This window comes from Macrosteles quadrilineatus, unplaced genomic scaffold (genome assembly GCF_028750875.1).
Source record: "Macrosteles quadrilineatus isolate MER2022 unplaced genomic scaffold, UCM_ALF_1.0 Scaffold_9__3_contigs__length_116548681, whole genome shotgun sequence".
Lineage (NCBI taxonomy): Eukaryota > Metazoa > Arthropoda > Insecta > Hemiptera > Cicadellidae > Macrosteles > Macrosteles quadrilineatus.
In genome coordinates this window covers 66,893,695-66,905,867 of record NW_026542602.1, presented here as the reverse complement: position 1 = coordinate 66,905,867, position 12,173 = coordinate 66,893,695, and the positions used below count along the sequence as shown (strand labels likewise).

Genomic DNA, 12,173 nt, shown 5'->3' with positions numbered 1-12,173 from the left:
AGGATTTTTGGGATAAGAATATGCTTTGATGTTAATCGGGAATGTGAGCTATCATCATGCCAAATTTCAGCCCAATCCGTCCAGTAGTTTATGCGTGATTGAGCAACAAACACACACACAAACTCACAAACTTTCAGATTTATAATATTAGTAAGATTAAATGTAAAAAGTAACAAAATGTTTCAACCTAACGTCTCTACTAAAAGATGTCAGTTCCACTATATCCTGATAACATAAAGATTTAATTTCTTCTTCATCTAAAATACAATCTACCATACAAACAAATTTATAAAGTATTTATACTAGGACTTATATTTTATATCACTACTTATCTTTAGTTTGCTTCATTTTTTATCTGTAAAGCCCTATACTAGCTTATTAAAATGTGTTAACGACGAGGCGCCATCTCCACGACGTATCCCTCCATGCTGCTTAAAACGATGCGCAGTTTCACCCGCAATTTGTGTACATCCACTACAGGTGTCAATTTGTATTTTCTCAGAATTTGTACCACCAAGACCTTGATGAAAAGCGATGCGTACTGCTTGCCTGCAACAAGGTTATAACATGGGTATTGTAAAATACATGTCCAACAAGGTTTAAAGAAAAGGGAAGTAATCTTTTTTTTATTGAACTTGACATGGGGTTTGCCGATGTCTTTTCTTTTCTAGCAAACAAATATTTAACTTGCCCTGGGACGTAGTTAAAAAATGATATATATACAAATATGGGATTAGACAACCAATACGAACTGGTCAATACATGTGATATAACAAACTTTTTAGGAGCATATATGGCTTGTCCATTACCTATGCAGTCCCTTGGTCCTCCGCTGAAGGCTACGTTGACATGTTTGCCTCTTGATGCGACGTTTTCTGGTGAGTATCGTTCAGGGTCGAACCGTTCAGGGTTAGGGAATATCTTGGGGTTCATGTGGACTCCATAGAGTGACAAAATTATGCTTTGATTGGCTGGCACAGTGCAATCACCTGGAAAACATAGCAATTACTTTTATTTTACTTTTGTTCTTTTGCAGTGTGGGTGGTAGTAAAGTAGTACTTTGCATGGATAATTATATTTTTGAAACAGTCCGTGACCTCTTTTAGCTTACATTAGCCCATCTAAAATGGTTACAGAGGCTTGTGCATGAAACTTATTCTGCAACGAAAGGGGTGAGCCAGTACAGTACAAGGGGACGTGTACTGAAAAAAAATAGTGTCAGATCCCAACCCATGAAATCGCTGTCTTGGGCACAAAGTCCGTGGCGCTACCAATCAAGCCAGCAACTCACCATAAATAGAAGTAAACGAAAATGAGTTAGGGAAGAAAGAAGAAGAAGTAAAACAATTGCATAATCTAATGCAAATTTCCACATATTTACATAAGTGAGGTTTATTAAATTTTTATTTTTGCATTACGATTGGCTTGACAATTGGGCTTTATGAATTGTCTGAGTTCAATAGATATCAGAAAGACAAAGGTTCAATACAAATTAAATTTATAGTAGCCTAAAAACAATGAAAAATGTGTACTACACCAGAAATGTCTACAATGCATTTAAAAAATAACGACTAATTACAAGTTACTTTTACTAAGTTAGTAGTTAAAAAGCTAATTTCAACTGGCACAAAACATACTCAGTTTGATTTCTTCGGAGGTTTTCCTTATGATTAAAGGGACTAAGGTGTCTCTACGAAGGGCCTCCTGGAAGCATTGGTCAAGGTAGATCATCTGACGGATATCATCTGTGGTGACGTCATCATCAGGACCAACAACTGAGGTGATCTCTTCATACAGCTTGTCCTTTGGCATTTACAATACAAATATGTTTATTGGAGCCTATGCTTTTTGTAAAAAATGTATTTGATTATACATTTATATAGTTTGTATAGTTTTGTACCTATAAACAAATTATGTAACTACTCTCTATACATGATCAATGGTATTACTTATCCCTGTTTCGCCTCTTGTAAACAAAGAGTTCAAAGAGTGGGTTGTCTTATAAAGAGTACTAATAATAGGTTAAATAATTTACAATTCAAGTCGTCTTTTTCCATGACTTATAAACTTCCATGAGTTTCGGGGCCAACAGCCCCATTGTTAAATCTTCTGCCTTGTTAATTACTGTTAAAAGCATCGGTCGTTGCATTCCACATGTAGTACATACACACACTGACACACGAAACATTTATATTTACACAAAAACATTTAAAACTCAATACTTTGGCTGGCCTAAACAAAAATTACCAGCGTTGTATGGACTGGTACACTGACTCAAAAGGTATCATGCTTTTCTAAACATTTTGTACATAAAATAGTTATACAAAGTTAGAATGGATATTAAATTATAAAACTTTATTTTTTTTAAACAAAATGTGAAAAATGACCTTTTTTACTGGAATCTATAAACACTTGATGTATAAACACTATAAATACTAACATACAAGATGGTTGACAAAAATTTAAAATATAAAAATTATTGTAGTAACTATATTATAAATACACAACAAGACAAGAACATTTCACTGTGAATTCTAATTAGATGTACTAGTTTAGTATAAATCTGATTTGTTTGTACCTGGTATTCTTGATATTGTGCCATAGCCATGAGGAAACGCGATGCTTGGTTGACAACCGTGTCAGTTCCCTAGAAAATAATACCACAATATAAATATCAATATTTAAAATGGTATTTTAGTTTCGTATATTTTTTCATACTATTGGCTCCCAAGGAGTGTATTTTTTTTATATTAAGAATATTATAAAAACTCTACACTACTGAACGATATGGTAATATATTTCAGCTGTATTTTTATTATAACAAAATGTATATTAGGAATTAAAACCAGTGACATATTGAAACAAAATCTATGAACAATTCTACTCAATTCTCGTTTGTTATTACTTAATTTTCTTAGGCAATAACCGATAGAATAAGTAGTTATCTTTTTAAGAATCCAATGCAATAATGAGTTCTCGAAATTATTCTTTTCTAGAAATACGTTCCATTTACCGTTGCGTACAAAATACAAATTTCTGCCCTCATGTCAGCTTCTGTAAACAGAGGATTCCTTTCCTGGAAGGGTCTATACACGTCTAGAAGACTTAAGAATCCATCGTTGCTATTTTTGTCGTCATTATCATTTTTTATGACCGTTGACGTATTTAGTTTCAGCTCGTGATGCTTCTGAGAGTCCTAAAACAAAGGTTGCTGGTATAAAATGGTACAACGGCTATACAGATATACAGTATCTTAAAACTTAGTAAAACAACAACATGAAAACGAGTCTGTTAGAACACCCACCCTCGATAGACAGAAACGATGGACACTCTAGGGCCTTGTAATGTGTTATTCCATTATATCTACTCTAAGGCCTAGCCTGGGGTTATGTCATTATACTTACTCGCCTAGGGGGCCTCGCATTGGGTTTATCATGAAATCTTATCAACAGCCTAGCCTTGGGCTACCCATCATAACTAATCTGGGGCCTCGTCTTTGGCCATCGTAAGTATTCTAGGGTGTGACCATAGGCTATTTCATTATTATTACTCTAGGTCCTCAAAATGGGTTATCCCGTTTATTTCCTCTATGGCCTCATCATGGGCTATCCCGTAATAGCTACTCTTTGGCTTCGTTCTGGGGTATCCCGTGATGGCTACTCTGGGGCTTCATCCTAGGCTATAATGTGATATCTACTCTATTATAAATATTTGGGAGACGCACCTTGGGCTATCCCGTTGTAGCTACTCGGAGTCCACACCTCGAGTGTTATAAATATTTAGGAGACGCACCTTGGGCTATCCCGTTATAGCTACTCGGAGTCCACACCTTGAGTGTTATAAATATTTGGGAGATTCATCTTAGGCTATTCCGTTATAGCTGCCCGGAGACCTCACCTTGAGTGTTATAAATATTTGGGAGACACACCTTGGGCTATCCCGTTATAGCTACTCGGAGTCCACACCTTGAGTGTTATAAATATTTGAGAGACGCATTTCAGGCTATTCCGTTATAGCTACTCGGAAACCTCACCTTGAGTGGTATAAATATTTGGGAGACACACCTTGGGCTATCCCGTTATAGCTACTCGGAGACCTCACCTTGAGTGTTATAAATATTTGGGAGACGCATTTCAGGCTATTCCGTTATAGCTGCCCGGAGACCTCACCTTGAGTGTTATAAATATTTGGGAGACACACCTTGGGCTATCCCGTTATAGCTACTCGGAGTCCACACCTTGAGTGTTATAAATATTTGGGAGACGCATTTCAGGCTATTCCGTTATAGCTACTCGGAAACCTCACCTTGAGTGGTATAAATATTTGGGAGACGCATTTCAGGCTATTCCGTTATAGCTACTCGGAAACCTCACCTTGAGTGTTATAAATATTTGGGAGACGCATTTCAGGCTATTCCGTTATAGCTACTCGGAAACCTCACCTTGAGTGGTATAAATATTTGAGAGACGCATTTCAGGCTATTCCGTTGTAGCTACTCGGAAACCTCACCTTGAGTGGTATAAATATTTGGGAGACGCATTTCAGGCTATTCCGTTATAGCTACTCGGAAACCTCACCTTGAGTGTTATAAATATTTGAGAGACGCACCTTGGGCTATCCTGTTATAGCTACTCGGAGTCCACACCGTAGAAAAGTGTGTTATAACTATTTGGGAGACGCATTTTGAGCTACCCCGTTTTAGCTACTCGGAGACCTCACCTTTTGTGTTATAACTATTTGGGAGACGCATTTTGAGCTACCCCGTTATAGCTACTAGGGATCCTCACCTTGGGTGTTACTGTATAACTACTCGGAGGACATTAAATACAAGATATCATGTTCAATTAAGTAAACTTAGAAGTATGCCTACATCGATAATATTTGGTGTTGTGTCGTCTCGTGTTTTCATCAGTCACGCAAACTTCCATTACCTGTATAGAAGAAATACCAATATCATCGTAAATATACTGTAAAATAATTTATATTAACTTTCTTTTGAATTCGAATAATCATACTTTAATACTTTTTTGTAAATACTTTTCAATGAAATGGCCACCATACAAAGTAGGTATTTTAAGCCAAGAATGAATGGAGATGAGTGTAGAATGAGTGGCGCGATCTTGTAGTCTTGTTAGTGACTAAGGCCGACATATTCCTTTGACACAGCTGTTAATTAATAGACCATACAGCTAATGGCAATTAAGGGACCTGAAGTTTATAGTGGAATCTTAACCATATTTTTGCCTTGGTATATACGAATTGGTCTAATTATAAGGATAACAAAGTATACTTATGTCAACCAAATTTCATATAGGCCTACTCATAAATAAATATGAGAAGTAGTTAAATTATTTTGATTGGTCACAGCATCATTCGCATAAAAACCTAGTGAATTTTAGTTAGTCAAAAAGTAATATAGCATAAACAAATCTGCAAGAAATGTCGAAACTTCTTTGCTGAGCTGAATTAGAAAAACAACTCTTTGTGGGATTTTTTGAGGTGGGCTACTTTTCTACACTGAAACATTGACGTCCCGGCCCGCTTTTCCTCCAAAAATTGTCAATGTGGCCCTTGAGTAAAAAAGGTTGGATAGCCCTGCCTTAGGTTATGCCGTAAAAGATATTTGGAGGATGCACCTTAGGTAATTTAGTAATAGGTACACGGTGGACTCACCATTCAAACTTGCAGCTTTGAGATACCAAAATTCCGAGGACAGCCGAGAAGCTATGTTTGTATTATTAAAATATTCTCCAGGTAGCTTTATATCGAACTACCGAATGTTACGGACATGATTCTGGTTTGGAATGACTATTTCTTAATCAATAAGAAATCACTGTATTTACTTATATACTGTATATGTATTGCTAATAGCTTAACAAAAAACGAGGGGGGATATTTTACTCACCTTCAATTGTTTTTCTAAAAATGTACTTAAAAATTTGTTAATTGTAGTTATCTCTTTCTTGTTAAACAATTCAAATAGAGGTTGCCACCTTAACCAGGGCTTGATAAAACGGTTCATAAAGAGTATTGTAATTCTGCAAATACAAGAACAATATTTAATATAGTAGTATAATAGTTTAAGCACGTTGTTAGTGACCTATTATTATAATATGAAAAATGAAAAAACAAAAATGGTACTAAGTAATCCAAATACTAAAATAGTGGCACTAATTACATAATTCTATGGTAAATTGCAAGTTTATTATTATTTTATACCATACTATTTTTTTATTAGAAGTCGAAATGCCCGACGAGACCAGCCTAGTTTTTGGCTAAGCCGACAACTTCACTTTCTGGTTGCAGGTAAAAACTTCGAAGATGAAAATAAAACTTGGAGTTTGGATTACGGTTTTAATTTTATATTATTGTAAAAATCTGTTTAACCATTTGTTTATCTAAATGGTAGGAGTTAGAAGAGTTGAGCAAAACAAAAGTGTCACCCTAAAATTGAAATAAACATTTGGAACTCAAACCAGATCTTCAACATGAAACACACAGTAACAGACTGTACATTTTACAAAGGATGACATTTCTAATTGTACTATTCAAAACAAATAATGAGATTCCTTAAAAGGGAGATACCGTATACAATTGAATTACCAACATTAGTTTTAGTTTATGTGGTAAAACGATTATGCAGTATGTTTTAGTAGGTGGTCTTAGTTCAACAGTTTTTGCATTTTACATAAATTTGTAATGATTCCCATTAAGATGATGGCTAATTTCAATTATGCTCACTTTAAAACTAGGTAGTGCAACTCGGAATAGAATTATATTTTTTCATGGTAGAACCTAATACATGTATAAAACTTGAAATATATCATAGGGCCCAAATATTATTACAGCAAATACTCGTTAAAATCTCTTTTTCTGTTAGCTAATAATTTTCCAGGGTGTGTTTTTACCTTGTCTTTCTTGAAAAGAAAAACTTACCTCTCCTCAGTTTTTACCAATGCTTTAAATTCTTCAGAATGAACATCAATGTTGTTATCGTGTCCGAATACGAAATCTGGTAAACAAACAGAATTAAATGACTAATACTTTTTTATGATGAATGGTGTGTTTATTATTATTCTAAACGAGAGGTCGAAACTCGACCAAAAATATGTAATGTACTCACTTATCTATTTTCACCCCACACTGTAAATAAAACATGTGATTGGAGTTTCCTCCATTTGTTTTGATTTTCTGTTTATATTTCGTTGTTATTTCGTAACCAGCATAGCAACGCATAAGATCCATGTAAATTTTTTCAAATTTTTAAACTCATTTTTTGTGCTTATCTTTGAGCCTATTTAAATTTATAAAGGGATTCTGCACACCTACAGGAAAATAGCTTTCCAACGGTATGCGTAGATTTTCCCTACGATTCACACGAGCTGAGAAAAAAGGTTTTAAAGAAACATGCTTGCCTATTAATATATAGATAGATGTTATATTTCAATAACTTAACGAATCCGTAAGCACGTCCACATATGAAAATGTTAGAAGGAGCACTGAAACAAATCTAGATTTTAAAAATACATTTCTGTTAATAGAGCTGAATGTGACAAGGAGAAAAACACTGTTTATAAAAAAATATTTATGTGATTGATTAACAATGATCGTTTATCACATTACTTTAGAATATACCTGGGGTTATACCATTATCTTTTAAATCTAATTCATTGGTGATTTGACGGGATTTGATCCCGAGATCTCAGGGCCAAAGTCCCACACTCTACCACTAGACTAACTCGCTCCCATGTGTAGGAAGTTAAGCCTGATATGCCTACGAAAAATAAATATAATTATAATGAAGGAACATACTCTACCATGGAGCGTTACCGTTGATTATCATGAATGCGGCGTCATTTATATACTCCATCATGTTGACTTTAGTCGGTCCATTGCCCACCTCAGTGGACAGTCTGTTGATGAGATAGCGAGAATGTTTGTTGTAAACTGGCATCATCAGGTTCAAGTTGCGAGGACTAAACATTGCATTCATCATTTTTCGAATTGGCTTCCAAACTGGGCCTAAAATTGGAATTATCAAGGGGTTATATGATTAAATTTTGATATTAGGATTTATTTACTTGTTGTTCATCAGTTTGCATATTGATGTCATTGCTAACAATAAAAGATAAATTCAATGTAACTGCAGCTAAGAAATAAGCTAAAAACCACCGTTCAGGAAACAATGGATAAATATCATTATAAAACTAGTTGAAAATTAGAATTATATTGTGACATAATTCATGACTAGGAAATCTATATGTACGAAAAGCAATTATATTTCTTACACCTGACTCATTGATCACTATAATATAAAAATGGACCTTGGAATGGTGATTCCAGTTAAACTCTATATGTGCAATAAGAAGCGTTTTCAAGAAAATACAACAGGGCTCTGCACTAGAGGTCTTTAAAAGGCTCCCATGTATCCTTTTGGAGAAAATATTTGGTTATGTTCGAACAGGTGAATACTTTTGAATTTACACTATTAAAGTTGAGATAACAGCTCATTGTATTTAAATTGTTATTTATTAAACATTGTTGTGAATATTTATTGAATTAGTTACAATCAAAATATTATTTTTAATTTTTGTAGCTTGAAAATTGGTCTTTTGCTGAAAAACGCTTTTTGTATTCGTTAAATGAGTTTAAAAATCAAGATATTGTGGGTTGGTTGTGGATTTTAAAGTGTTTTCCATGCAATTAATAAGTGTATATCAATAGGCAAACGCGAAGTTTCTTTTCGTAACTCCTCCGTGTGATCTCAACCGACTTTTTTATTTTGCAACTTTTTTAAAAGATCTCATTGAGTTTACGTCTGGTCTGACAAGACACTTAAATTGAGGAAACCCTTCATTTGGGCTCTGCCCCAGTGGCCTTTAAGGTTCCTATATTATCATCATGAAGAACACATTTGTTTACATAATGATCAGCTGGACAATTTTACACCATTATTTATTTATTACTAGCTGTACCCACGAGCTTTGCCCCGTTTAACTTCATAAGTATTAATAAAACTATTGAGCTCGTTCGCATGGCTCAATCACGTCCTGGTTGACGTTCTTTCGCTACGCTCTCTCACCTTTAGGTTGGAGCTCGTTCGCTGCGCTCACTTGCCTTCAGGTTAGCTCGTTCGCTACGCTAACTCGCCTCCAGGTTGAAGTTCGTTCGCTACGCTCACTCACCTTTTGGTTGCAAATTAGCTGTTGTCATACATTAAAAAAATATTAGTGCTGCACCCTGTTGGTCATCATTGTAACTTTAATGCTATTGAACATCATAGAACAGAATCAACTTGTTTAATTGAAACAGCTGTTAAGATTCATTAATTCCTTTTAAATATGAAAAATCATAAGGTTAAGATGGAAAACTCCAGAGCCACTGGGGCGGAGCCCGAAAGCCCGATCAGAATAAAAACTACTTAGTTTTCCTATTTAATGCCCAAAGAATAGGTGTACTGAATTTCAGCCTCCTAGGTAAATGGGAAGTGGGAGAATTTGTGATGAGTGAGTGAGTCAGTGAGTCAGTTAGGGCTTTGCCTTTTATATATTTAGATACATATATATAAATGCCCCCGCCGCAGCAAACCTACAGACTATGCGAATTTCCATTTGCTTGATTGAATTTGAAATTTGAATGCCATACACTAAAATATCTCCTTAATAATATCACAAAACTATTCCCTTTTTAAATATCATTATAGAAAATCATGGCAGTAGTTAGTTTTTAAATAGCTCCTGTAATACTTTACAATTATTCGTTTCCGTAACTGATACATAAGAAAATTAATATAAGGAAATTAATACTAAATAAAAACTAGTTTTAGACCCATAAAATTTGTTTTCAACTTCTTAATTTATCTTCTAGAAACTAGGTTAAAATCACTAATGTAATACGTTGATGTATTATTTTTTACAAGTTATGCATTTTACTTTGAATAACGATTTGTGTTTTAAACGTAAATGGATTGATACGGATATGTTATAAAACAGAATTATACTTACCGGGAGCCGTGAGCACGCTATAATTGACAGGGCCGGCTCCTGTGTCCAGTCCCATCATTATAAAGTCATACTCCTGTGTTTTGTCAATAGTTTTTGAGCTTTTCATCACCACCTAAGATACAATACCTTTCAAAGACTAATTCAGAGGGTATAATATTCATTATTAAATTGTAGTTAAGCATTGTATCAAGTAATATGGCTCATCAAACAAACTCTAGTGACCACTTTGGAAATGTTAACCGGTGGAAAAAAATATCTAGCTTCAGATTGTGACGCATAGCGGCACGCTATATTTCTTATAGTGTCAGCGCTTTGCGTGGCAGGGCTGCATGTCTAACTCGTCAGCCCACCGCGAGCAAGAGAACGCCTTCCCCTTACTTGTATTAGGATAATAATCAAAGATGGCTATGCGAGCTTCCAGTAAAAGATCTCCGTCCTCTGGTCCCCAACACGTCTTTCATGTAAATCATTTGGTAGCAGAATCAGCACGCTTAAATTAGTCTCACAGTACCATATCACATCATCTACCGTCATTACATAACGCTCACCCACATTACCCACCGTCGTCTTGCTAACGCTACATATGGTGCCAAAACTCGCTACAGAATCCAACGGCATCAGCAAGTAATAATGTTAACCTTAGCTACAATTTGCATCATAAAGTCGTAGATAAGTAAGGTACACAGGAAACACGCTTATAGGTCGAGCGTGTGCTTTCAACTTCAGAATTCAGTGCCGAAAATATACTTTTGTGAAGAGCAAGGAAGGTTGTGGCACTGTGCGGGGCGGGGCACGTGGTCATACTCTACTGTGAGCGTTGTAGTAATTGATCTAGTGGAGGTGGTTGGCCTTTGCCCTAGACACCAACGACTAGTGCTAGACACCACATAAGTGTTCCGTCGAATGTTTCTTGTGTGCTTATCTGTGATATAGAGGCATTTATATTATACAATGAGTGATTTTGTAACCAAGTGTAACGGGTATAAGTGGGTGCTGTTTTCAGAACCCAAGTACTATATCATGAAGCAGTGCTGACTGGATTTTTTAGATCCGATATAAGTTTATCTAACGCTATTTCTGCCAGTTTTATTTAATGGTTGTGCTTGAAGGTATTTACACCTCTATTGACTATTTAAACAGAGTATTGGAATATATTTATAACTAACAATGGACGTACCAACAGTTTAGTTTTGTACCAATCTTTTTTAATAACCCTGCATTACATTGGCCAGACATTCATTTAAACAATGTTAAGAGCAAATTTAATCTAAAACAATAAAGACTGCTTAGAATTCGAGATCTGCAAATTAATAAAGAATAAGTCACAGCATATTTAAAATAAACATGCCTCTTTTAAATCCAACATCATCTTCACCTATGACGCCCTCAACCTCAACTTCATATGACTTTTGATGAAGCCTGATGAAATTTTAACCTCTAAATCGGTTGGTTATGACAAAAGGATTACCGACAGATCGGCAAATTAAGCCATTTAATCCTGCAAATGATCCTTGGCCACTAAGCACCATGTTTTTAAATACAAAACAGTTATAGACATTCAGTTAATTTTAAAATTTAACTGTACATAATGTTTAGAAACCTTACCCTTATGTCGTCAATGTCATGGACCATCAGATAAGGCAACGGTCCGATCCACAAACACACAGTGTGCAAGCCTTGTGCAACAGCATTTCTTGACATTTCAAGAATATAGCTTGTAAAATCTGAAGCAAATAATAAACACTTAAAACTAGTTTTCAGTAATAAATAATAAGAATAATTAGTATTTCAACAAATACTGACTGAAGAATCAGATTTTGTTTTCTGTAGACACATTTAAATTCTTTTAAATATCCTTAGTCAGTCACTTAATTAAATATACCTCTCTGTAATTTATATAGGTAGTGTTAAAACGCATTACATTAATCTATAAAATGTATATCGATTCACTAAAACACATTTGAACTCCCTTCCACAAGTTTTTCAATTTATTTGGATTGATTCTCAATAAGAAATACTGATTTTACCATTGTTGAATATTATTTTGTGTTTAATATTTTTTAACTTATATCTTCAAATTACTTACTCTCCAGCCCCCACAGTGCTGCATGTACATCTCCAATCAGAGGCAAGGGTCGGGATGCACTGGGTAGTTTGGAAGCGACTCTC

The 12,173-nt window shown here is 35.0% G+C and overlaps 2 protein-coding genes across 2 annotated transcripts; both read right to left on the bottom strand.

Moving 5' to 3' along the window:
* Window positions 1–368: 368 nt before the first annotated feature.
* On the bottom strand, window positions 369–981 carry LOC129002320 (cytochrome P450 4g15-like). Its single transcript, XM_054430031.1, has 2 exons — window positions 810–981; window positions 369–549 (listed from the first exon to the last, which is right to left on the bottom strand). The coding sequence occupies exons 1-2, from the start codon at window positions 931–933 to the stop codon at window positions 389–391; spliced, it is 285 nt and encodes a 94-aa protein (XP_054286006.1). The 5' UTR covers window positions 934–981; the 3' UTR covers window positions 369–388.
* A 636-nt stretch (window positions 982–1,617) lies between these two features.
* Window positions 1,618–10,059, bottom strand: LOC129003525 (uncharacterized). Its single transcript, XM_054431821.1, has 6 exons — window positions 10,005–10,059; window positions 7,831–8,022; window positions 6,937–7,012; window positions 5,906–6,038; window positions 3,014–3,196; window positions 1,618–1,803 (listed from the first exon to the last, which is right to left on the bottom strand). The coding sequence occupies exons 1-6, from the start codon at window positions 10,057–10,059 to the stop codon at window positions 1,618–1,620; spliced, it is 825 nt and encodes a 274-aa protein (XP_054287796.1).
* Window positions 10,060–12,173: the final 2,114 nt, after the last annotated feature.

Coding starts and splice junctions, on each gene's coding strand:
- LOC129002320 (XM_054430031.1), bottom strand. CDS start 933: ATGAACCCCAAGATATTCCCTAACCCTGAACGGTTCGACCCTGAACGA. Junction 550..809: donor AGGACCAAGGGACTGCATAG/GTAATGGACAAG, acceptor ACCTTGTTGCAG/GCAAGCAGTACGCATCGCTT.
- LOC129003525 (XM_054431821.1), bottom strand. CDS start 10,059: ATGGGACTGGACACAGGAGCCGGCCCTGTCAATTATAGCGTGCTCACG. Junction 8,023..10,004: donor TAGCGTGCTCACGGCTCCCG/GTAAGTATAATT, acceptor TTCCAATTTTAG/GCCCAGTTTGGAAGCCAATT. Junction 1,804..3,013: donor TTTGTATTTTGTACGCAACG/GTAAATGGAACG, acceptor TAAATGCCAAAG/GACAAGCTGTATGAAGAGAT.